The 27596-nt window shown below is 42.5% G+C and overlaps 1 protein-coding gene across 2 annotated transcripts in view; it reads left to right on the forward strand.

Moving 5' to 3' along the window:
• Positions 1-27152, forward strand: part of CALCRL (calcitonin receptor like receptor) — a 61374-nt gene extending 34222 nt beyond the window's left edge. For both annotated transcript variants that reach the window (XM_059727240.1, XM_059727239.1), the window contains exons 10-14: positions 3600-3660; positions 3761-3827; positions 12875-13093; positions 13734-13775; positions 22833-27152. In XM_059727240.1, coding sequence (XP_059583223.1) covers positions 3600-3660; positions 3761-3827; positions 12875-13093; positions 13734-13775; positions 22833-23054 — 611 coding nt within the window. In that variant the 3' untranslated portion in view covers positions 23055-27152. The remainder of the gene's footprint in view (positions 1-3599; positions 3661-3760; positions 3828-12874; positions 13094-13733; positions 13776-22832) is intronic.
• The last annotated feature ends 444 nt before the right edge of the window (positions 27153-27596 follow it).

The raw sequence follows: 27596 nt of genomic DNA on the forward strand, positions 1-27596 counted from the left end.
TATGGTGCGATAGAGCAGGTCTGTCTAACTGCTGACCTAAGGGGTTAATTTGCAGCTCCTGGGCTCCAGCCCAAGCACCACTCCCAGCAGAGGGGTTCCTGCTTGCACAGTGCACTGTGGGGGGATATCTGAACAGTATACAGCTGCCAGCCACTTACAAGTTGGAGAGCCCTGCTATAGAAGTTTGCGACCATATAGCATGTGTGCTAAAAAGTATAAAATTCCACACCTGATGCAGATAATTTTCTTCTACACTCTACAACTCAACAAGAAACAAGGGGACCTAGTAAAATGGTAAAATATATCTAATACAATTATATGGTTACTTTTATTGCTACAGATCAAGAGAAGGGTCAATTGAAGCTATTTATAGGCAGAACTGCTAGCAATCAGCATACACAGAAATGTATCTATGGCTGACTCTTCATTTTCTAAGGCTAGGTGCAGACATTGCACTTTTTCTGGTTTAGGTGGTTGGAAACCAGGCTATACCCATAACAAAATGAAAGTTTGAGGCACATGGACCAGTTTTAAAATGGAAGATTCTAGTCTAAGACCTGGATCCATGTAGTATCAGACTTACTCCAGTCAGGTTGGACCAATCTATTGAACATCAGAGCCAGGTCCAATTGTGAATCATGGTAGGGTGTAGCCTGCTAGTATCCCAGGGGACTTTGCGGGGCCTCCTAACTCCCCTCTCAGGAAGTGTGGTTTGACTGCTCCAGCCAAGCATCTAACTAGCCCTGCCACCAAGCTCTCTAGGTGTCAGCCAAGCCAGACAAAGGGAGGGGGAAAGGAGCCAGTCTTGCAAACTGCTGGGGGAAGGCAGCACCAGTGTTTCACTCTTGGTTCCTGGCTGGGTAGGGGGACACAGAGTGCCCCTGCCTGTCCTGAGCCCTGAGGCCTGTACTGCAGTGGCTCCATGAAGGGCTTGGAGGATCCCTTCCCCCGCAACCCTGAGCCAGTGCCAAGTTTTGGCTGAAGCTGTTTTCTCCTGTGCAGCCATGGGGCTCTGAGTCCATGGGGAGGGGGAGGAACCACGCACTGGAATCACCTCCCACCAGTGCTACAGCTGCAAGGGCATAGCTCCCCCCCCGCACCTGGTTGAAGGCAATTCTAGTGTGGGAACAGGGGTGGAAGAGGGGTGGCTGCCAACTCAGCCCCAGGGACCTGCCCACCCCCCATCTCAGCACTAGAATCATCCCCCACCATCCACAAGGGCATGGCTGCGCCCCCTCCCTTCACTAGGTGGGGGTGCTGCAGCACCTGGTGGGGGCAATTCTAGTGCCAAGATGAGAAGGGACAGTGGGTCCCTGTGCTGGGCTGAGCTGGCAGCCATCCCTCCCCACCCTTGTCCCCACTCTGGATTCACCTCTGGCTAGGTGTTGCAGCCACAAGGGCATGGCCTTCCTCCCTAGCCTCCCCCATGAAATGAACCCTATGGCTGCACAGGTTAAAATCGCTTCACCCTAAACTTCTCTGGCTCAGTGGGAGGTGATTCCAGGGACCGCAGCCCAAGGAGCTGAGCAAGCCCCCACCCAACCCCACCTGCTGCCCAAGCAGTGACTGCTGCCTTCTGGGCTAGCTTGGCTCAGGTGGGTTCATTTTCCAGGAGAGGAGAAGGGGCAGCTGCCAGCTCAGCCTGGCACAAGGACCCGTTTTCATGTCCGTCCATCCCCCCACACCCCCAAATCTTGGCACTAGAATAGCCCATACCAGGTGCTGTAGCTGCAAGCCCCGCTCCCCCAGAAAGTTTCTGGGTTAGAGTTACAGGAGAGAGCAACAAGGGTGATGTCATGGTGGGGGTCTGCTGTAGACCACTAGAGCAGGAAGCAGTGGTGAGTGAATGAGGATTTCTTCAAACAGCTAGCAGAAATTTCCCAATCACAGGCCCTGGTTATCATAGGGGACTTCAGTCACCCTGGGCATTTGTACACATGTATGCACATAAGCACTGGGCACTTTTAAAAGCACCTGGTGCTGCAGCATTTGTATAAACAATGAAATGCCCATCAGCATTGAGAAAATAGCAATGGCGCACTTTTGAACTAAAATGCATCAAAGGTCTTTTAGTTCAGAAGTTCACTGCCACCATTTTCTGCACACCAACACTCATTTTTCCATTTATACAAATGCATGCGATGCAGTGCTGGGTGCATCAGTTTGTGTACTACGCATACTCGATTAATTGAGTCTGCTCTGGCGCGCTTGATTACCAGTGCATCAGACCAGACAAAGGTACGTGTATAAATGCAGCCTGACATCTGGGAGGGCAATACAGAAAGAAGTGTGCAGGCAATCCAGGAAGTTTTTGTAGAGTATGGGGGACACCTTCCTGGTGCAAGTGCTGGAGCGACCAACTAGGAACTGTGCTCTTCTTGACCTGCTGCTCACAAACGGGGAAGAATTAGTGGGGAATGTACTAATAGATGGCAACTTGGGTGGCAGCAACCATGAGATGATTGATTTCAGGATCCTGAGGAAGAAAGGATGGAGAGCAGCAGAATAGGACTCTGAACTTCAGAAAAGCAGACTTCAACTCGCTCAGGGAACTCATAGGCAAGATGCCCTGGGAAGCCAGTCTGAGGGAGAGAAAAGTCCAGGAGAGCTGGCTGTACTTTAAAGAAGCCTTCCTGAGAGTGCAGGAACAAACCATCCTGATGCACAGGAAGACCAATGAGTATGGCAGAAGACCAGCTTGACTTAGCAGGGAACTCTTCAGTAAACGAAATCACAAAAAGGAAATTTATAAGAAGCAGAAACTTGGACAAATAACTAGGGAAGAATATAAAACCATTGCTCGGGCATACAGGGATGAAGTCAGGAAAGCCAAAGCGCAATTGAAGTTGCAGCTAGGAAGGGATGTGCAGGGTAACAAGAAGGGTTTCTACAAGTATGTGAGTAATGACAGCCAATAAAGGACGGCACAGCCACTCAGCTGTGCTCAGGTGTCCTTGGTAATGTGTGGCATATTCAGAGGAATGTGGGAGCACCCCCTGTCTTCTGGCCTCAGCCAATGCAGGCATCTGCCTGCCTGCCCTGGCTGAAAAGTGAACATGAATTTGGGTCACTGATGATCCGATCTACACCGCTAAGAGAAACCTGCATAGATTGGATCGATTCTACCTCAGGCTTTTTGACTGTCTACTTAGCCTAAATGAGAAAATGGGAACGTGGAACCAAAACTGGTTGTTACATTTACTTCCCTTGTCTGAACTGAAATCTTTTGTTTACATCTTTCTACTTGTAGCCTGATTCAGTAAATCTCAAAACATGTAGTTTAGCTCAAAAGTGCTTTCACTGAAGTCAGTGGAACTACTTGCATGCTTAAATGCTTTGCTGGAACAGGGCTTACTGGCTGCACTGTTTACCCACGTTTTCTTTCCTTTTTTGTTTTGTAATACCGCAGAAGTTTGATGCATCAGGCCTTCTTCTGGAAAAATTCTTTTTTAAATCAAAATGTACTGATTAAGGCCTGCAGGGTGAAATGAGGTTTATTATTCAGTATTATTCAGTGACATTTTAACAGTACCTTATAATGAAGTAAGGATTCATCTTTGGTCAGATTTATAAAAAATCACATTACTTGCTGTTTTCAGGATTCCCATTGATCCCTGCCTGCATTCATGCGGTAGCTAGAAGTTTATATTACAATGACAAGTAAGTCAAATTTCAGCTTCCAATTTATAAAGAAGTAACATTGTCTTTAAAAGAGAAAAGGGTAGCAACGAAATCCTAAATGATTGTTTTTTCACTGCAGCTGCTGGATCAGTTCTGAAACACATCTGCTGTACATCATCCATGGTCCTATTTGTGCTGCTCTATTGGTAGGCATGTTTTATAAGATGATTTGTTTTTTCATTGCTTAATTTCTTTGGGTTTTGTATGAAACTCGTAAAGTCACTATGTCCCACCACAAAAAAGCTTGTGGATCTAAGATGACCAATCAAGGGCAAGTTCTTCACTGATTTAAGTGTAACCTACTAAATTAGTTACAAGTCTTCATCTGTGTCCAACCCACAGAGTATGTTACAGCTTCAGCCATAGGGATTTGACTCTCTCTCTCTCAAGCTGTAACAGCTCATGCTCCTAGCTCTGGAAGTTCTAGATTCAGTCCCCTGTATTTCAGCTAAGATAGCAAGCATCTTATATGGGAGTGAAGCCCCAAAGTAGTTGTATTCCTGTTAGTGCTGAAGTTGGAAAGTTTTGCTAAAAATGTCCTTTGTTCATTCTTCTTCTCTCCCCTCTTCCTCCATCCCCTCACCCAATGCTAATGGTAAGAGATACAGCTAAATATTCCAGCTAAAGGTACTGCAGTATGACAGAATTGCCTCTCTATCAGATCTAATGAGAGCCTTCAAGCTATTGAATTTCTTATCTAATTACTTTGCTGCCACACTTAGTTTGATCAATAAAAATAAAAATAGACTGTGGTGGTGTCCTGGTCAATGACTAGCACTCCTGGGTAAAATGGTAATACAAATAATAATTGAGGATGAAGGTATCAAAAGTAACAAAACATGTTGGGTTCTATGAATCTCACCCTAGGAGCCTGAATCTGTCTGTATTGTACTGGAACTCAGGTACCTAATATGGGATTTTGATTTCCATTAGGCAGTAGGGTACTTAAAAGTTAGGAACTATAACATACATAGCAAATAAATATTTTTTGAATAGGGCTGCTAAATCACCTACATGTTTTTGAAAATTTACTCCAGAATGTCAGGTCTTCAACAAAGTGTCTCAGAAAGCAAAATCTTGCAGACAGGTAAAGCACCCCTAAAGACCTGAGTGCTAGAGGACAGACTGCCCAGCATTTCTGCAAACACCCACATCTCCTTTCCCTAATATATGTAATAGTGGATAGCCTGACCAAAGAGATTTGCATGTGGCTCATGTGCTTCATTAGTAACGAAGTGGCTATGTTGGTGGTCCAGGAACCACCAGGGAATATGATTCTATACCCTTGTCCACATTTCATGCTTACTTCCCTGCACAAGGCCCAATAGCTGAGAGCACAACCATATGTCTGTTAAATCATAAACAGAGCAAGTAAAGCAACTGAAAGTCACAGTGAAATAAATTTGATGTTATACTCCATTTACATGGGGTCTGAATTTAACCTATGGAACTTTGGCATCTTAGTATCCCTATACGAAACATGGCTTATTACAAAAAAAACCCAACAAACCTATAGATATATACAAGAGAAATAATTTTGGTAATTTCCTTCTTGAATATTTGCTGAGCACGTCAGTGACTTCAAATATTAAAGTAATTTTCAGTAGCATAAGGTATCAGAAAATACTTTGATCGGCTGGACTTAGTAGAATCATCATGTATAATTTACCACTTTATGTTTTCATATCATATTCCATTTTGAATAAGGGGGTTTTGTTAAAAGAAATGGAATGTTTTGGGAAAAGAAACAGTTCATATTTGCCCCTGTGGGTGACACTGCTTCTACTGCATGTCATCTTTATAAAGAACACAGAATCCATTATGTTAACAAGCTGTTGGCTCTCTCCAGCCAAGTAGCAAAAAAATTGCAGCATCTGGACATAAATGGTTCTCATGATTGTGTTTGTCATTGTGATGTCAGCATGATTAACAAGAAGCTTTGCTTGTCTTTTGTTCAAATGTTATAATTTAGAGACTGCGACAGGGGAAAGTTCAAACATTTTACAGATTTAAATGCACCAGGATAGATTTTCAAAACTGTTTGACACTAGCCTGTCTACTTCTCTTGAAGCATCTGAGGAAGGTTCTAGTCCATCACATTTTCTTCTTCTTTTAAAGATTATTTCAAGACCATTCTGGCTGATTTACAGCCACTCTGCTCATTGAACTGCCTTTGGCATCAGTTAAAGCTCTGCATAAATATGACATCATTACGTCTGAGTAAAACTCATTATCCAGGGTAATTGCTAGGGGTGTGCAAAATGGGTCCTATTCAATTTGGATACAGAATCAGGGACAGTGATTCAATTAGTTGATTTGGATCACTGTCCCTGATTCAATTCAGCTGAATTCAAATCTGAAAATTCGATGCTGATTCAGAGAATCAGAGATTCTGGCATAGACACAGCTTCAAATGTTTTTTCTACATGCCTCGAGGTACCAGGTAGCTCGCGAATGTTGTGATGCTGGGATGGATGGAGCATCTCACAGAAGCATGGGAGGAGGCCCCTCATGCTTGGTGGCAAACTCAGAAGTAGACTGGAAGTACTTCCGATCCACTTCTGGGTCTCCCAGGGAGCGCACTGGGGGCCCCCTCGCACTTCCCCTAGATCAGCAATCAGCCACAGGGGGACCCTGGGTGCCCCACCAGACCCAGGAGGCACCAGTTGCTGAGCTGGGGAGGGGCAGGGGGGCCCCCCGCACTCTTTCTGGCAGACCCAGAAGTGCTTCTGGTCTGCTTCCAGGTCTGTGGCCGTGCATGCACCCCTCGCGCTTCTGTGGGACACACCATGTTCTCCAGCATCACACCATTCACGAGCCGCCTGGTACCTAGAGGCATGTGGAAAAAACATTTAAAGCTGCGTCTATGTCAGAATTGCCAAATCTTTCTGAATCTCTCCAAATCATGTTAGAGGGTTCCAATTCGATTCGGAGAGATTAAAGGGTCTCCTGATTTGATTCAGATTTGGAGATTCAGCCACTGAATTGGGCTGAATCTCTGCTGGATCAAATCAGGGACCAAAGCTTCGCACAGCCCTAGTAATTGCCCCAGTTCTACAAAGTACTAAGTAGCTTCAGCTTTCATTTCTTCACATCTAAATACTATACAGGCAAAGATATACTTTTTTCTTTTTTCCTGAGTCTTTTTGACTGAAACTTTCCAGAAAGCATTTGTTCTCTGATTAAGAACAAAAACCTATAAAATTTTAGCCAGAAGGGAAGACAGATAACAAACTATATATAAACAATTGAAAACAACCCATTTAAAATGGAAATGATGGTCCAATTTTAAGAGTGGGTCTGATCCAACAAATAACCTGATTTCAACATCCACTTTAGTTAATGGGACCACTGACTAACATGGTCACTGGATCAAGCCCTACGTATATTATCATGTGCCCTGGCAACCATTCAACCGGTTTTGGGGGTTTTTTTCAAAAAGCAAGAATACAGGTTTCCTTTTCTGTCTTTTTTTAAATGTAACGGCCCAGTCTTGAGCCTAATGCATAGCCTTTTGTGCCAACACTTACCAAATGCTTGCTGGAGATGTCTGTGACCTCTAATGTGCAGATGCCATCAGAGATACACCATATCTTTTATCCTCTAGGTCATGTTAGTCAGGCCTCCCGCACTTATTGATGTAACTTTTAAGAAGTCCTTTGGTATTAGTAGTACTAGTTACTCAAATTTGAAAGCCTAGAATCAGTCCTAAATCCAATTGATAAAGAGAATGAAATCCTGGCTCCTCTGAAGTTCATGGTAGTGTTGGCCAGATTTCAAAGATATTGTATGTTACCCTGTGTCAGTGGTCTCCAACTTTTTTATGGTAAAGGTAACTTTTTGGCATTCCAGTCCCCCACCCCGTCCCACTTCCAGCACCACCCCTGGCCCCCGGCCCACTCCTTACCACCCCCCAACTTCGCCCACTCCCCACCTCCCAGACAAGCTGCCTGGGCTCTGACCCCACTCACCCCGCCCAGCCCAGCATGTCCTGCCACTCCTGATCATGGAGCCTCTGACAGACTGAAATTGACTGTCAACGACTCCAGGATTGTCCAGTCAATCAAGAGTGACTGGTTCATGACCACTGCCCTATGTTAGATTTTCTAACTCCAAAACTGTTTACTTACTTACAGAAACATGACCTATGTAACAGTATAGTCTGTGATAAAACTGAGAAGTGCATTGCATCTACAGTAAAAGCTCTGTTATCCAGCATCCCCGGGGAATAGGGGAATAGGGGATGCCGGGGAATAGGGGATGCCGGTTAATCAAATATTCTTGTTAATCAAATGTGCAGCATCTGGTGCACTCCCCGGTGTCAGTGTGCTGGAGGACAGAGAGGGGGGCCTCGCACAGGCTGCTTTGCCCCGGGCTGAAAAAGTGGCAAGAACTCTTCTCGCGGCGTCAGCAAAACTTGAAACTGGTACATGTGTCCTTGTTGAACCTCATGAGATTTCTTTTAGCCCAGTCCCCCAATTTGTCCAGGTCACGCTGAATCCTAGCCCTACCCTCCAGCATCCCTAGCTTGGTGTCATCTGCAAACTTGCTGAGGGTGCACTCTATGCCATCTTCCAGGTTGTTGATTAAAACATTGAACAAAACCGGCCCTAGGACCGGCCCATGGGGCACTCCACTTGATACCAGCTGCCAACTAGATATTGAGCCATTAATTACTACGCCCTAAGCCTGATGCTCCAGCTAGTTTTCTGTCCACCTTACAGTCCATTCATTCAGCCCACACTTCCTTAGCTTGCCCGCAAGAATGTTGTAGGGCACTGTATCAAAAAACCTTGCTAAAATCAAGGTACACAACATCCACTGGTCTCCCCACATCCAAAGAGCCAGTCATCTCATCATAGAAGGCAATCAGGTTGGTCAGGCATGATTTGCCCCTGGTAAACCCATGCCAACTGTTCCTAGTCACCTTTTTCTCCTTCATGTGCTTAGAAATTTCGGAGGATCTGCCCCATGATTTTTCCAGGGCCTCAGGTGAGGCTGACTGGTCTGTAGCTCCCTGGATCCTCCCTTCTCCCTTTCTTAAATATGGGTCCTATGTTTGCCCTTTTCCAATCATCCAGGACCTCTCCTGCTCATCATAAGTTTTCAAAGATGGTGGTCAATGGCTCTACAATTGCATCATCCAACTCCCTCAGCATGCTCAGGAGCATCCCATCTGGCCTCATGGGCTTGTACACGTCCAGCTTTTCTAAGTAGTCCCTTACATGTTCTTGCATCACTGAGGGCTACTCACCACCTCTGCAAACTGTGCTGCCTGGTGCAGTAGTCTGGGAACTGACCTTGCCTGTGAAGATTGAGGCAAAAGAGGCATTGAACACTTCAGCCTTTTTTGCATCCTCTTGACAAGGTTGCCTTCCCCATTCAGTAAGGGACCCACACTTCCCTGATCCTCCTCTTGCTACTGGAATACTTGTAGAAGTCCTTCTTGTTACCCTGCACATCCGTTACCATTGCTAGCTGCAACTCCAATTGTACTTTGGCTTTCCTGATTTCATCCTTGTATGCCTGAGCAATGCTCTCATAGTCTTCCCTAGTTATTTGTCCAAGTTTCCACTTCTAAAAAATTCCTTTTTGTGATTTCGTTTACTGAAGAGTTCCCTGCTAACCCAAGCTGGTCTTCTGCCATACTTGCTGGTCTTCCTATGCATCAGGATGGTATGTTCCTTCACTCTCAGGAAAGCTTCTTTAAAATACAGCCAGCTCTCCTGAATTCCTCTCTCCCACAGTCTGGCTTCTCTGGGGATCCTGCCCATGAGTTCCCTGAGTTAGTTGAAGTCTGCTTTTCTGAAGTCCAGGGTCCTTACTCTGCTGTTCTCCATCCTGCTTTTCCTCAGTATCCTGAATTCAATCATCTTATGGTCACTGTTGCCCAAGTTGCCGTCCACTACTACATTCCCCACAAATTTTTCCCTGTTTGTAAGTAGCAGCCTCTAATTGGCCGCTTCAGCATTTGCACCAGGAAATTGTCCCCAATACTCTCCAAAAACTTCCTGGATTGCCTGTGCACCTCTGTATTACTGTCCCAGCCAATGTCAGGGTGATTGAAGTCCCCCATGAGAACCAGGGTCTGTGATCAAGAAACTTCTGCTAGCTGTTTGAAGAAAGCCTCATCCACCACTTCCTCCTGGTCTGGTGGTCTATAGAAGACCCCTAACATGACATCACCCTTGTTGCTTTCCCCTCTGACCCTAACCCAGAGACTCTCAACAGGCCTATCTCCAGCTTCATATAGATATGTCTCACTTGCGTGGCCTCCTGAGGAAGGTCACTTGATGCCTCAAAGCTAATTCAACAATTCTCCCATCTATCCAGCAGTTGGTCCAATAAAAGAGATAACAGAAAACTCCTTGCCTTTCTTGAATCTTCTTGTCACTTGTTATGGCTATGAATACTCACTGTGTTTAAGTAGATTTAAGCCCAGATCCACAAAGGTATTTAGGCACCTAACTCCTAGTGGGGGTGTCTACACAAGACATTTGCTTTGCAGTAAAATCTCAGCATCTACACGTGTGGTCCTATTAGTCCATAGTAAACTAATTGTCTCTGCTGTAGGCTAGTACTTGTCAACACAAGCACTATCCTACAATGGCATTATTTAGTGCACTGCAACACATGTAGATGCTGATGGGGCTGGCTGGGACATAAGGGTGCTTCAGTGTGGGGGGCTGCCTGCTAACTAGCCCTGTTCTGGAGCACCCTTTTGCCCCAGCGAGCCCCTCCACTGTATGATGAGCCAGGTCGGAGCAGCCCCAGGCTGGCAGGATGACCTCTGGGGCGCCCTGCCAGCTGGAGCTGTTCCACTCTGGCTCAACATGCTGCACTCCTGGGCACACATGTAAACGTCCAGGAGCAATAAAAACCAGCACAAACTGTTCTGGAGCATATTCAGTCACATTAATAGGATATGTAGTCATGCCCAGTGGAACCCAAATCTGGTTCAAACTCAGTAAGCAATAAAAGCCTGCTAACCACTGTAAAAACTTGGCATGACAATTTTAAAATATTATATTTCAAATATTTATATGCTCTAAAAATAATCATAATGTCATGACCTTCTTTTTATCACTTTTTCCATAAGTGAACAATTTTAGGGCAACAATACATACATACCTACATGCATGCCTAGTAAAGTTTTTCATTTTCCATAGATGATTAAAAGGCACTTTTGTCCTTAACACTGGCACAGCAAAAATTATTATAAATCTTGCCTTTTCAGCATCTATCTACACTGGAGGTCAAATCTTAATTACTTTACCCAAGCTGGTAATCCCAATAAGGTCACTCAGTGGGGCTTTAACTTCAGTGAAGCAAGTGATATAAGGCCTGATTTGGAAATGACTTGGCACCTTTCTAAAGAGTCATGCTTAACTGGGAAACACAGAAGAAACATACTAACTCAAACTGAACTTTTTGCTTGGGCATTTCTCTGTACAAGCAACCCCCACTTAGCGCTCCTAATTGGCTCCAGAAAAACTAAGCGCTAAGCGAAACCGCACTAAGCGAACCCCATTTGCCCATAGGAATGAATGTAAATATAGATAATTGGTTACTGCGGCTTCTTGCCGCCACTTCTTGTCGCCACCACCTCTCCCAATTAGCCTGCTGGCCTCTCCAGTCCCACATACCAGCCCAGGCCGGCATTCCTGCTGCCTCACCCTGGGCCTCCATCAGCCCTGGCCCCAGGCATCAATGCAGGCCCTATGCTGATGCTTGTCCCCCCCCACTCACTGCTTCTCACGGCCACCATCTCTACCCGCTGGCCCACCAGCCCCATGTGCCAGCCTAGGCATTGGCACTCCTGCTGTCCCGCTCTGGGGATGGGCCCCTGCTGACCCTGGCCCCAGGCCCCACACTCCTGCTACCCCACCCTGGGTGCAGGCCCCTGCTGGTCCTGGCCCTGGGCACCGGCACAGGCCCTGCACTTCTCTCTGCCGCCACTGCTTCAGCTCATGAATTCAGGTGGTAGAGCATCCCACACGAGCGGGGTGGATGTTTGCAACAGGCAGGGAGCAGGACAGTTTGCAGCATCCCTGCTACTTTGCCTGGCCAGGTTTAAACCCACTCTGCTCCTGGCCAGCTGTAAAAGCACCACCCCCTCCCATGGGATGCTCTACCACCCCACCACTCTGTATTCAGCAGCCATGCCTGGCTTCTTCCCACCCCCATGCTCACGCCCTGCACTCACTGCCGCTCACTGCACTTGCTGCTGCCACCGCCACCACTGCTTCTCCCTGCCTTCCCACCGAAACTTGCTGATTCCACTGAGCACTATAGCAAAACTCGCTGAGCACTCAGAGGAACCAGGTATCAATTTTAAATGAGTGCTATAGCGAAATAGCACTAATTGGTACCATGTTAAGCGAGCGCTGCCTGTATTAGGATGTTTGGACTTCCTGGATAATTGGGCATTAATTCATTTAAATCATGGTGCAGTACATTAGCTTCTATGGATCTGGAACTGTGCCTTGGTTCCCCTGTTAGTAAGTGTTTACAGTAATTTTTTGCTGCCAGAGAATATAGTAAGAATGTACTCATTAATATCTACACAGCGTCTTGAGTGCTTTGGATGGAATGTGCTGTAAAAGTGCAAAATAGTGTTACTGTTGTTTTAAATAGCATAATAATAGCATCTTCTAATCTTATCATTGTCTAGGCAGTCCTAGCCCCTTTATAGCAAAATCTCCATTGATTTTGCTCTTTAGATTTTGATTTACTCCTACTGCTTCCATGGGCTAGAATTTTGCTTGTTCAAATTGATGTGCAACCAGATTCTTAATTCCTTAGGTGCCAAAAACTTAACTGATGTTACTGGGAATTTTGAATATGCAAGGAATGCAGGATCAGGCTGACAGCTTGTAAGCCCCACGGGGGTTGGTCCTTGTATTGCTATGCATGCACAAGCTTGAAAGACCTACATGATTATCTCTATAAAAGCATAAAAGGAAAAGAAGTGTCAAAAACGAATCTCCTTCAAATGCCAAAGGATGGCTCCCAGCCAGATAAAGGATATTTCAGATAGTATATTTTACAGTAAATACATATGTAATGACATACATGTAGTATGATTTGTCTTAAGTATTTTGTAAATGTTTCCCTTTTTTTTCAACATTATAAAATAACATTGGCCTATTTTATCAGACTTTAAGAAAAAGTACATTTTCTTTTATTTTAGGTAAACTTTTTTTTCCTGTTGAATATTGTGCGAGTTCTTATAACAAAGCTAAAAGTTACACACCAGGCAGAATCTAATCTGTATATGAAAGCTGTGAGAGCTACCCTGATTTTAGTGCCACTTCTTGGCATTGAATTTGTGCTGATTCCATGGCGACCAGAAGGACGTATTGCTGAAGAAGTATATGACTATGTGATGCATATCCTCATGCATTATCAGGTAGGAAGCTTTTAGTAATACTTGTCACTTATCCTAAAGAGTAGTCAAGATGTGAATGGCAGCTTTAAAGATAACCGCAATTTTATTATCTCAATGTATTTAACAACTGTGTAAATTATTTGTTTGTTACATTTCATTTAAACTAACTCTTTAAAACCAGGGTGTCAAATTCACCTTGCTCCCAGGCAAGATCCAGACCTTAGGGATCTTTGAGCCAGATTTGGACCTGGTGGTAGTGGGGCAAGCAGAGCAGAGAGCATGGCTGTGTCAACACAACCCTCTCTCACCCTCCTGTTACCCATAGCCATAGCTGTTCCCAATGGAGCTGTGTAGCTCTGGATTCTGTGGCAGGCCCGACACCCTGCTAGCCTCAGCCCTGAATTGCCTGGCTTACCAGAGCTCTGCAATCCAGAGGGAACAGTTCTTTGGGCTGGATCCAACCCATGAGTCATATGCTTGATGGCCCTATTTAGAAAAAATAACATGTCACATTAAATGCCTGGCCAAATGACTACTAATTGAGTTTTCATTTGCAATCCATTTTCTCCTTTGCTAGTTGCATATTAATTAGGAATTTTAAATATTTTTATAGCTCAAAATATCTATAGGCACCAAAACTTTCTGTTTGTTTGTTTTGCAGGGTCTGTTGGTGGCTACAATTTTCTGCTTTTTCAACGGAGAGGTATCGTAGCTGATTTAAATATATTTCTTGTTCATTTCACTTTTCAAGTTTTTATTTCAGTTTTTTTAAAAAGCTATTTATGATCCCAATGACAAATGTAAAGTTATAAATGAGACTTAAAAGAAATATGTAAATGACAAGTAAGAGAATGGTATTTGAGCATCCCTTTTCTGACAAGCGCTTAATTAAGGTAAGGCATTTCCTCTAATATAGTTCATGGCATTACAAGTACTGAAGGGCCCATTTCTGTTAGAAGCTAAGTAGGTGCCAAGTAGCTTCAGCCTTTATTTCAGAATTAAGGCAAAACACAAAGCATTCTGCAGATTTTTTGTATGAAAAAGATCATATGAAAATATCATATTCAAACTTGGCAGAAATGATTCTAGAAAATAAGCACTTAAGTGTCCTCACTGTGGCAGCCTCAGTCCCAGTAAGACAGAATTGATTCTTCCAGGTTAAGGGCAAGGCACAGTGAAGGAACACCTTTAACTTCCTCTACTATAATATATCATCTCCAGCTTCTGGGTCTTTTAATCTGGTAACTCCATGAATACTGACCCCTGCTATAAAATAAGGAGGTGAGGGGGAATCACCTGTTTTAGTTTGGATTTTTTAAACCTTTTTAAGATAAGCTTATGCTTTAGAATTGTTGTTTTTTTTTTAGTTATAAAGGCAAAGTGACTATCTTAGGGCAAGACCTTAAAGCTTCATAGATTTACATTACTAAACAATTATCTTCATCGCAGTACAACCTCATTGTTCTTAGAATCCTGTCTAGTAGAATCAGTGAAGGAGTGGCCTGAATCCTACAAATACCGATACATATAAAAACAGCAAATACTGTTCACATACACTCATTGATATTGCTGCCACTTGGGGGAGGAGCAGAAGCAGCAAAATTCTGTTAATATAAGAACTGAGTAAAGTTTATTTCCAAATTGGAACAAAATTAAATGGGCATGAAACTTTCTTAATAAACTGTCTGTTATTTTTCAGAACTGTTGGGATATTTTCAATGAAGTTAAATTGTATGCTGTTTTGTTCAATACTGTTTTGTTCAAACTAAAATATTTACAGCTTTTAATGAAAACTCTGAGGTTGAAGGTAAAATGAAAAGGGAGACTTTTTCACTGGAAACAGATTGATGGTTAGGTCCTTGTGCTGAGACAAGAAGAGACCTACATTCACATCCTTCTCCTCTTCCTGATTCAGTGCAGCGTGCTTCGTTGCAAATGACTCTGACTGCAGTTGTATCACTTTTCCCCTCCCCAGGGTGGTGCCTTAAGCACCACACCCCACATATCCTTGTCTCCTCAAATCAAAAGCTTGAGATTTCACTCTGAAAATGGATGTTTGAGCATAATTCTATTTTTACAAAACAAACCTTGAAACCTCAAAAGTTGCTGAAAAACAGAACTGTCCTCCTTTGGTCAGCTCTACTTACTTTTAATTTGTTTGCATCCCTTCAGGATATGACTGTTCCACTTCAAAATGAAATCAAACTTACTTTTGGTTTTAAATTGAAAACTTATTATCCTTAGTGCAATTGGCTGTTTATTCTACTAGGATACTGTTATTATACATTCTTGGACTTGTTTTGGCCAGATTATCTTCTGAGCCACAGCTATGGTCAATATATATCAGGAACCTGAGCAGATTCCAGTTGCACCACTAAATGTAGCAGACTCACTGGGTCTTATACCACTAGAAGGTCAGTGTAACAAGGATTAGTTCTGCTACCATCCCTACAAATAGATGTGTTAGGGCTATTAGTTTCCATCTAATAGGGAATTTTCTTGCACACCTTTTGCACACCTGAGTGGGATAAATGGGCTACTGAATACAGCATTTCAGTTATGTTCTCTTTTTCTTTTTGAATAGCCCTGTGCAGATTCCTGTATTTTAAACATTTTCTTCTGTCATCTTCAGTTCTTCCAACAGTGCTGCTGTTTTTATTTTATGCCTGGCTGTAAAAGGGGTTCATCTCTTTATAAATAACTTAATACTGAGCTATAAAGAGTCAAAGGAGAGAATGGCATGTTTACACACAAGTCTACACTGAAGAAAGCATTTCCTACATCATAATTGATTCTGCTGCTGGCATAAATCATAATATATGGCCATTAAGGCCCTCTGTTAAAGTAGTCTTCAGCTATTGTATTTCCATTTTATATAAGGTGTGTTTTGCTGCCACTTGGCATAGCAATATCTTGTTATAATTTAGGAATCCAAGGCTACAAATAGATGTCATCAAATGGAACATATCAGCTGTGCTGGGATGTGCCCTGCCACAGCTGATGTGCTTTATTGGATGAAACATATGTTGCCCGTTGTCCTTCTCATTGATCTTATGGGGCAACAGGCCATATCTGGAGAAGAGAAGACAAAGGGAATTTATAGCAGCCTTCAGAGGAAGAAGCTAGACTGTTCTCAGTGGTGGCAGATGACAGAACAAGGAGCAATGGTCTCAAGTCACAGCAAGAGAACTTTAGGTTAGATATTAGGAAAAGCTTTCTGACAAGGAGGATGATAAAGCACTAGAACAGGTTACCCAGAGAGGTTATGTAATTGCCATCCTTGCAAGTTTTAAAGACCTGGCTAGACAAAGCCTTGGCTAGGATGATCTAGTTGGCGATGGTCCTACTTTGAGCTTGGGATTGCACTAGATGCCCCCTTGAGGTTCCTCCCAACCCTAATTTTCTATGATTCTATGATTCTATGAATGTGTTTTTCCAGGGCTTGAAGGGCCTGTTCCTGTGCAGGATCTGGCCCCTTATGCCCTGGGAGCCCCTGCCCATTTTTCCCTCCTTACAGAGATGAGCCCCAGGGCATGTGTTTGTAAGAGGGGAAAGCCAGGGTTTCCCACTTGCAGATATGTGGGGACCTATCTCTGTAACAGGGGAAACCCTGGCTTTTCCCATTTATAGGGATGCACCCAGAGATTCCCCAGAGTATGTTTCTGTAAGCAGTGAAAGCTGGACACCCACTCCAGGGCTTGAAGTGTCTGATCCTGCAAGGGCATTCCTGGGTGTGTAGAACTGAGCCCCCTCAAGCCCCCAGACTGGCTTGAGATTGTGGACAGCTCTGGACTGCCCAGGCTTTCCCACCACAAACCAGACAGACATTATCTGCTAAATAACAGCACAAATGAATGCCAATTTTGTGGCAGCCACAAATTTGGGGCATATATATATGGCACAACAAGAGGCATGGATATCTGTTTGCCCTGCCTTCACTCTGAAGTAAAAGTTTTTATGGTGGCACAAAGGTGATGAAAGGTGACTTCTGTTTCTACCTTTAGAGAAGCATTAACATATGCATGCTATTTCTCTAGCTGGAGATCTACAGATTAATAGTAAATACTGGTGCTGGAATCTGCATCCGCTGAACATTCCTCCCTTGGCAGTAGAAAGGTGTTTACTGTAAAGATTAATTAATTAAGAAGGCTGAAAGCAGCAACACTATCCCGATGTCTTCTAACTAATATTGCATAACTTCTAAAATCTTCCCTAGATCGGACTTCTTGAATGCATATGCTAAACTATAGCATAGCAAGAGCTGCAATAGCAATAGAAGTCTGGAGCATCCCAAGCTTTATAAAGTTACATGTTACATTTAAGAAGTGATTAATAAGTTATTCGTGCCATAAATAGTAACCCAGACACATTTTCAGGCAATTAATAGCAAGAAAAAATGGGAAACCAACCACAAAAATATTCTACAAAATATGTGACATATTTTTGTGACTGGTTTCCATCACACCTTAAACTGAATGTGTGGCAAGGTAACCTCACCATGCAGCCTAATGCCAGCTGCATGGCAGGGCTTGCTTGACAGCTTCCCCTGGGTCAACAGGCTGACAGCCCTGAATGGAGTTGCACCCTGCTGTTGTCAGGGTACCAGGTTGTGGAGTGTTAGGAGGCAGTGTGGAGCAAGGCAATTGACACATCCTGGCCACAAGGACCCTGTGATTGGGGGAGAGATTACAGACCTTTTACTGGGTCCCGGTTCACTGAGACCTTTAAAAAGCATGTGTGCAGCCTGGTTGTACATATGGTTTTCTGACATCCCCAGTGCATGGGGATTCTGGTATCAGGGAACCTCTCCTGAATTCTGAGGCCCTGCCACAGCTGATTGTTGGTCCAGGCCCTGAGATGCCAGTTTATGCCGGACTATGGGTACCAGATTTCAACATGCAAGTGCAAAAGAAGCCCTGGATTGTGATCCTAGGCTTCCCCTGCACTGGCAAGTAATAATGGTGTGATGGGATCTGATACCTGATCCCAAAACTCACATGTTCCGCCATGTACATGTAGCATTGTAGGTAGGAGACCTAATTGTTGCAATCAGGGTTCAGATCCCATCATGCCATGAAATGAATGTGTCCCAGGGCCTAAGCATGTTGCTACACTGTTTCTGGTGTTCTCCCACAGAGCCATTTGCAAGCCTGCTCTGCCTAACCACAACAACTTGCATTTGCCAAACCCAGAAATGAGGCAGAGAAGATGTGCAGGCATGTCCCTTGCAGCTTCTCACAAGACCTCTGTCTTCAGAATGCTTGAGAGATATTGGGGAGAGAACTCCCAGAGCACCTCTATCACTGTGTTTCTGAGTTTTGTAGGAAGCTAGTGGCCAGAGCATGCTGAGTATGTAGGAAGTTAGTGGCCAGGAGTTCAGGCATAAGACATAAAATTCATGCGTAGAATGCGAGAGGTCTCAGTTTAATTGGCAGCCTTTGTAGCTTTGGGCAAGTCACTCTGGTTCACTGTATCTCAGGCCCCTGCTACACAGTTACCTATATTATACAGTTAACTGGTTAATAGCGCAATAAATTTAAACCAACCACGTGTGCAAAGTAAGACTGGCCATGAGTGCAAAGTAATTATCACACAATTAACTGGTTAATCATGCATTAAACTTAGACCAGCCACATGTACGAAGTATATTAACACACCATAAAAATGACTATTGATCTATAAAAAGAGCCAACAAAGTTAGTGCTTGAGAGTGTGTAACAACTCTATAGCTGGTTTCTATCCCACTTTAATTTGAACATGTAGCAAGACCCTTGAGGTGCCTATACATGAGCATGGAGGCTGCTGAAACCCACTATAATTACAGCGTGCTGGAGCAGACTTGATTAATCATATCTGCTAAAGCATGGTATTTACTGTGCTCCAGCCAGCCTCCATGTCTAATGTGTCAGCATCCCCGCACTCCAAAATGGTGGAGAGGGCGTTTTATCTAAAGCTCGTCAAACAAAGTGCCCCCGCCACCATTTTGAAGCATGGGGATGATTATACACAAGATGCTCTGGGCACTTTAACTTGAGCAGCTCTCAGAGCCGCTCTATTTAAAGCACCCGCCCCACCCCCAGATCACATGTATAGACACCCCAAATGTCCTGTTTTTAAAAAAACCTAAGCTGTCTGTCACATCTATTTAAATTTTAAATTATCAGTTCTTCAGTGTATGGCCTACTGTGTGCATGTACTGTGGACATTCATGGCAAATAAAATAATTAGTAATGATAATAATGTTAACATTCATTTAGGACTGCACATATCTTTTAATCAGTTGAGAGTTGAGGTTTTCATATTGAGAGTTTAGGTCACAACATCAGAATAATAGGTAAAGAGTGGGATTTTAGCAACTTCTGAAGTTCCTTTCTCAGAAAGACAGATATTTTATAACATTCCTGTGACTCACAGCTTCATTTAATTGAAATGGGTTCTTTACAGTGTGAAGAATTAAGCTTGCATACTAACCTTACTCAATATGTGGCAGAACTTCCTTTGATGTAAACTAGAATAGTACATACAGCTGCAGACAGAGATACTGATTTTTTTATGTAAAGAGAGCTAGGACTCAGATCCACAAAAGTATTTAGGCAGCTAATACCTGTTCAATGCTTTGATGATCTGCACTTATGAAGTGCAGACTAAAAGGCTTGCAGTGGATTCAGACAGATGGCAATCCAGATGGGGAAAAATATACTGGCTTCCTACTTTAACTGATTTTTTTTGATAATTGTCTAAGTTTATTTTTTGTCTCTTTTTAAAAAAAATATTAAGCCCTTTTTTAACTAAGGCTTTGATAACAGACTTCAGGAAGTCCAAAGTTTATGTCTGTGCTGTTCTATTTTTATTTTTCTTTCAAAATTAAAGCCACAGTGACCTTAAGCAAAATAAGCCATTGTGCTAGAAAATGTCAGCCAAACAAAAACAATACATAATGAAAGTACTGACCCACAATATTTGGTCACCATTACTCTTGCAAGTCGTGGCTTATCTTGCAATTTTGTGCTCATCAATAAATCTGACACAATTGGGTGATTTTGGATATTTCATTTGTGAAGACAATTTTACCATATCACTCTTTGAAATCAGCCCCCCGACAAGTTAGGCGCCCATCATTTTTAATCCTTTTTGAAAGCCTAACAAGGAAATAAATATTATAGTTCATGGGTGTGAAATTATTTCATGTGGAGGGCCGCTTAACAAGTTTTGGTGAGCTGTTGAGAGCCACATGGGTAGTCCCACCCCTTGACAGTTGCCCCACCACCTTGTTGCCATCTTGGGACTGGAAGACCTACCCCTAACCTTTGCCACCAGAAGTCCCTCCTCTTGCCCCCCAGAAATGCTTCTTTTGGGAGGGGGGTTGCCATCTTAGAACCAGAAAAAAAACAGATCATACACTAAAAGTCAAACACCTACTATAATGTATTTTAATTTTATTATGAAAAATATTTTGTCATGATTTGTTTGTGTTGTATATATAGAGTAATTGCATAATAACTCCAAAATAAATTCTTAGTCTTGTATATTGCGGGGGGGTGTATGGTGGGGCATGGTTGTGGGTGTACGTGCATGGTGTGGTGGGGGGTGGGTGTATGATGTAGTGGGGTATGGGTGTGTGGGTGGTTGGCTTTCTGGTGTGTGTATGTGTGGTATGCGTGTGATGGGGGTGTGTGTAGTGGATATGTATGGTGGGGTGTGGGGGGTGTGGTTTTGTGTGTGTGGTTGGATGTGGGGGAGTGTGGGGAGTTTTGAGTGGGTGTGACTGTGTGGGAGGGGCATAAGATATGTTGGAGGGTTATGTATATGTCAGGGGTTGTGGGGGCAGGGTGTGGGTTTGTGGGGTGTGAGGAAGGATGGTGGGGGTGTGGGACTCCCCACCCCTTATTTCCTCCCGTGGTGCAGTGGCAGCAGGTGGGTCACTCAGGGCACAGGCGCCCAGTGTGGGACAGCTCTGGCCGGAACTGGACATTGCAGTGAAGGGTGCAGCCTCCCCTGGGCCATCTGTATCCTGATGCTACCTGCCACTCGTGCACAGCCCCCACACTCACTGGGCATGGGAGGGAAGCCCAACATACTGGAGCTGGCTGCTTTCTCCACCAGGACTGTGTTGCAGGGGAGGGAAGCCCCAGTTGCCTTCCCCTGGGGGGCAGAGAAGGCAGCCAGCTCCAGTGCCTGAGGCTTCTCTCCAGTGCTGTGCAGCCCTGGTGGGAAAAGCAGCTGGCTCCAGCACATGGGGCTTCCCTCCCATGCTGTGAGTGCAGGGGTGTGCGTGAGTGGCAGGGAGTGCTGGCAATACAAATGACCTGGCAAAGACTGCGCCCCTCACTGCAGTGTACAGTGCTGGCTGGAGCCATGCCCCACCGGACACCTGCACCCTGAGCACCCCGCCTGCTGCTGCTGCTGCTGCCACCACCTACTGGGGCTGCATGCAATAGGGAGAGTGGTGGGGGCGGGGAGAAATCCCCACACCTTCCACCCTCCCTCACACCCACACACTGGCCAGCCAACCTCCATGCTGCTGCCAACCCCTTGGGCATGGGCTCCGTGCTGCCACCAACCCCAGCCCCATGTTCTGCGCTCCTGCCCAGCTGCAGCCTCAGCCCCACTGCTTCCCTACCTGCTGCCCAGAGCCAGAAGGAGACTGGGGAAGTGGAGCAGGTCCCCAGGGGCTGCAGCAGCAGTAGCAGCCCCATGCAGAAGCTGTGTGCTGGTGGGGCTGAGCCCACAAGGGTGAGAGCACCCCATTATAGTTGAACTATTGCTGTTATATTAAATACTCATTACATTAGGGCAAGTTTTTAACACCTGTTATCCATTTTTCATCCACAGTTAGCAGCTGTAAATAACAGTAGCCGAACAGCTCTGCCAGCACCAATAAATGTGTTTGTGCAAAGAGTACGCTAGATTGTAGCTGAGATGAAATTAAGGGACCATATAGCTAAAACTTGATTCTTAATGTAACTTCAGTTTAAATGGCAGGATTAGTGCATAACCTTTTGCCTCTTGAGCACAAGGAAAAACATAAACAAAGACTTTAACTTGAGTCTTTCTAAAAGCAGCTGTTTCAGAATTCTGGTCATTTTTCACTTGACCCCTTCCCTGTGAATTTCATTAATGTGGCTCTTTTGGTAAATCCAGCCTTTGTGGAGCACAGGTGTTTTGCCATATTGTGTTAGAGGAAGCCAATTGAAAAAGAAAATATCCTTACAATGAAGCATATAAACAAACTGGGGACATTGAGGCCTTCAGCTATTTTATCAAATTTATTTTCCACCAGGGTAAGAACATGTGATGAACTCAATTCAGGAAATTGTATTTTCTATCAGTTTGATGAGGGCTTAATCAGAATAAGAGAAGGTGCAAGTAAGATATCGGTGTTAATATATGAATTTGTATCTACCAAGGAACTGAACTCTTGAATATAGTTGCTAATAGAGGTGGCTGCTCATCCTTAAAAGTGGTCTTTCCACTTCGGGTCAAGCACATTAGTGAAGGAGAGCAGAAACTTGAACTTCAGCTAGTCTCCAGACCTATTAATCCAGCACCTTTTGTAAGCATTAAATTACTAAAAATGTAAAATATAATTATACCATTCAAGATGTACCAGTGTACCTAACTACTTTTATATTTCCTTCAAAACATCTCAGATGTTTGCATATATTGCCATGTACTCACAGTCTAACTACAGAATGTAAGATATCTTGCAAAAAAGTATATATAATGTTTTTCCTTTCTTCCTGTTCACTTAATGCAACAGGTCCAAGCTGTTTTGAGAAGACACTGGAACCAGTACAGAATCCAATTTGAACACAGCTTCAGTCACTCAGATGCTATTCGCACAGCTTCCTACACAGTATCATCAATCAGTGATGTTCAGGGCTACAGCTACAATCATGATTCCACCACTGAACATTTAAATGGGAAAGGATACCATGACATGGAGACGGTTGTTTTAAAAACTGAAAAGCTATATGGCTGACTGCTAGAGACTCTTTAGATCTTCAGTACTCTAATCCTCAGAGTTCATGAACTTGACCTGTTGATTTAGTGACTTCATGGCCAGATTTTTGCCAAACCTGGGACATTTTTTCCTGAATGATGCAACCTAAGACAACATATTCCTCACATATATATTCATTTATACATACATATATATATGTGTGTGTGTGTGTGTGCACGCATGTATGTGTGTCAATACAGTATGGACACATAAATATATATGTATGCACAAATATAAAAGTACATTTATAAAAATACAGACTTTGCCTCTTCAGTTTCTACCGTGTAGACAAAGTTGGCAATTTTTCGTATGAAGGGAATCAATGAAAGATTTCTTATTTTCCTGAAAGCTTGTATGAAGACTAGGTTATATTGTAAGCCACTTCATTTGCAAGAACTCAGCTTGTAAATACTTTATTTATCATATTGTAATGTTTTACTTCAACTGATACATGCAACCTAAACAAGTGATTAAGGCAAGTGCCAGAACTACAATAAGATGTCCAGGTTAATATCATATACAACATATAACTATTTAGAAAGACAGACTGTTTAGGGCAGGATTGCAGCAACCTATGGCTTGTTGGCTGGATTTGGCCTTCCCAGTGATTTAATTCAGCCTGCAAAGCCAGGACATAGGTGGCAATTTGGTGGTGAGACACCCACCTTTTGAATGAACTCCATTACTTCATCCTGCCACTCCTAAAAGGTTGCCGAGCCCTGATTTAAGATAATGGACTTTGATATATTGGCAGTGAGCTGGCTCATTTTTGCTTCTGTTTTAAACCAAGCATAAAGGAATACAGATGCTACTGCCAGAAATCTGCGGTATGAAACCACCCAACTGCATCTCTCCTGCAATGTAACGCTGTACAACAAATTCTGAAAAGTGTGTGTGTGTGTGTGTGTGTGTGTGTGTGTGTGTCTTCAACGGCAGTTTCCTGTTGACTTTAATGAGAGCAGTACTAGTTAGGTGCACTAGTTAGAAAAGTCCATTATTAGTACACGTGTAACTTTTAATTCCTTTTTCAACAAAGCTTATTCACAAATGAGTTTGATGGAACTTAAAGGCATGCTTAAACATGCTGCGGATCTTTGACAAGTCTACTTGCATTGAAAGATAATTATTCTTTAACACATACCTTGGTCCTTAGCTTATAAGGCAAAATTTGTATTGACGCTCTGCGAGTCTTGCCTGAAATGACATGCAAGATTGGATGCTATTTAAATAATAGTGTCAAGACCTTAGACCTAGGTGATTTTTAGAATTATCAAGTTGGAAAGGACCCCAAGGGTCGTGTACCCCAACCTCCTGCATGGATGCAGGATGCACTGTTCCTAAGCCATCCAAGACAGATACTTATTCAGCCTCTTTTTGTATGTTGGAATTTTTCAGTGTTCAGAAAGCTTGTTACAGTATAAGCTCTGTCTTATAAAAAATCTTTGGAGCCTTTTTAAAGTGTATTGTTTAGGAAATTCAACATTATATTGTGATTGTTGATTGTATAAGGTTTGAATCTGCCTCAGTTTACTCAAAGTTGAGCCGTACTATATTCCATGAGTTCATTGTTTCTATTCCTCATGAACAAGGATGTCGGAATAGAATTTATGGTAAACAAACAATTATTGTGAAGGCTGTTAAAAAGGTCTTAAGAAAATGTCTTTGAATACAGCATTTTATGTATGCTTTAAAAGTGTTATTTTTTTACATAGTGTATTTTTATATAGAAATGGAAGGAAAAAAATCAAGACTAGGGGAGCATGGTAGAAGATGACTGTCGCGCTCAGAAAATCCTGTTTAGAAGCAAAAAGGAAAGAAAAACACTTTATTTTTAGTTAATGGCTTGTTTAAGTGAAGGAAACTGAAAAGGATGAAAATCTAGTGGCAGGGTTGATAGAATTTTATCGTACAAAAATATTTCAGATTTATGAAAGCCAGCCCGAGAGGTAATAAAAAGCTTTTCTAAAAACAGTTTGATTTTAAAAGCTTATGATTAAACATTATGAATTCAGGTTTATTCCTAATGTCACTTTGCCACTAATTTTTTAATAAAATTAAATAGGCTGCTAATTAGCTAACCCAGTGCTTATTGGTGTGTGATTTCCTAAGGCTTTAGATAATGTTTGTCTTCATCATTGCAGTTTCAAAAGATAACAATGTTAGGAAAATGCAGTGCATTCATAACACTTGCAGTTTACCATATATTTTAGATCTTCTACTGGTTGATGTTTAACTTGGAAGGGATTCTGCTAAAAACCTTATGAAAATATAGAAACTCAGACGTTGCAGGCATCAAGATTTTTGGTCAGATAACAAGCTGTCTGACTGAGTGCATATGAACTTCATGAAAGTCATATGGAAGCTGTACTTATTTCAGTGCCAGGTTCTAGAAATCAAGTGTCATAATATTTACTATTGTGAGGGATACAACCTGCTTACCAATTTGCTTTCTGACCAAGTTGCTTGAACAACATTTTTTTATTATTATTTGGTTTGAGTGAAATTCCTAGAAAACTTAAGTGGTGTAGACATCCTGCTCAGATGTGAACTTCACGCATGGGATTAGATTCTCGTCTGCTGTAAATCAGCATAGTTTTCTGCAAGTCAGTGGAAATATGTAGAATTACATGAACTAAAGATCTTGCTCTTTAATTTCATGGTCCAGATCCTCCAAGGCCTATCTCCCACTGAAATCAATCGTCAAAATAATCAGGTGCCTAACTAATTCACATTTATCTTGGAAGACATATGCCCATGTGTAATCTAAACAGCAAGTTCTACGTTTTTAAGCTTTTAACTTCCTTAGGGTTTCTTTACATAAGATTTCCTGATGCTTGATTCAAAAGTGCCTGACTAGACTATCATGATTAAATCATAAATGATAGCTGAAAAACTGTTGTAATCTCAGAGTTAAATTAGAAGAGCTCAGTTTTATTTCAGTTAGTGCAACTCCACATCCTTTACTAAAGAAAGGACTGGGTGCCAGTAGTACCCTGTCATTTCACTAGAGAGCTTTGTATTTGTATGGCACATCAAGAGATGACGGCTACAGCTACGGTGCTTTAGGTAAAAGGGTTATCCTAACAGTTTGAGTGGAGAAATACAATGTACTGTCAGGTGCCCTCTTCTCTTTAGGAAAGAGTTTACATTCATGTAGCCCTTGCAAGGTTGTATGAAACACAACCCTTGCTAGGCATTGTGCCCCAAATACTATATAGCTCTATTCTCCACTGAGTTTGAAGTAGAACATCTTCCACCTGGCACTTTCATTGTAGAATAGGTTTCCTACTTCTTTTTCTTACCATATCACTCTTACATCCTCGGCTGCTGAAAGCAGGATTTCTTTCTACTGTGATGCTTAATCAAATCATCAAATCCTTATGCTGATTTTCCTTGTGGTTTTTTGTTTTATACCTTATTAGAGCACATGAGACAAATCATTGTGCAGTTTTTACTTATATTCTGAAGGAAAAGAGGCAACCGTTCATTTTTAATAGTTCTTTTTAACAGGACAGCATTTGTCACTGCAGTTCCACATTTGTATGTATGATGAGTATTTTCAATCTCTCTTGTTTAGAATCTTGTGTAATATTTGATATCTGTAATATCAAGATGTTAGTTTTATATGTCTGGATATTCAAATAATAGAATGTGTCTATTTTTATCCTACTGCCTTCATTTAACAAATTGCCACAAACAACACTTAGTTCGAGGCCTGTACTAGGATCTCAGTTTATTCCATTTTTTGTAAATGTTAACTTACCACTTTTTGGCATTCTGTATTTTTTTCATAGTGAGTACTGGGCTGTAGAAATGCTACAACACATACTTTTGTGTTACCATTACATGCCATGAAACATTTATGCTTGGAATTAGGCAAAATTCAAGTATTGTACAATGTAAATAAGATTAATGAAGCTATGGCATTGTATTTATTGCTTATAGAGTAAGACTGAAACGAAAAATGTGAACTTATTTTGTTTTTGCTTCATTTTCACTCTTAATATGAAACATTACTCATTTAATTGTTGAAAAAACAATATTAATTTTCTGATCAATAAAATCGTATGCTTACCAGTTCTTGGATGCTTTCCATATGAAAGATGTGAGTTTTATTACTTACACTAATGATAAAGTTAACCAGAACTATAGTTTTCATAGTCATTTTGTAACTGAATGTGAAAAAAATTTAAGGTAGACAGAGAGGCATTACCTAAAGTTACTAATAATTTTCTTTTAGAGGGGCTTTTTATGGCTAATAGGTATAATGGCTTCAGCCACCCATTATACAAATCACCTGGACAGGAAGATTCCTGGTACTTGAACAGATTAAATACTGCAGTGTGGGACTTCCATAGTACAAATTCCCAAGCATCCTATCAGTATCTTTCTTCGTGTTACCCTTACGTACTGCTTATATTGCCCTACACTGGACAGATGGTGGAATCCCTACATGAAATAATGAATAGACACTGATTTGACATTGATTCCAAAAAGACAGAAAAGTCTGTGGCAGTACAT

Source organism: Alligator mississippiensis, chromosome 4 (genome assembly GCF_030867095.1).
Source record: "Alligator mississippiensis isolate rAllMis1 chromosome 4, rAllMis1, whole genome shotgun sequence".
Taxonomy (NCBI): domain Eukaryota; kingdom Metazoa; phylum Chordata; order Crocodylia; family Alligatoridae; genus Alligator; species Alligator mississippiensis.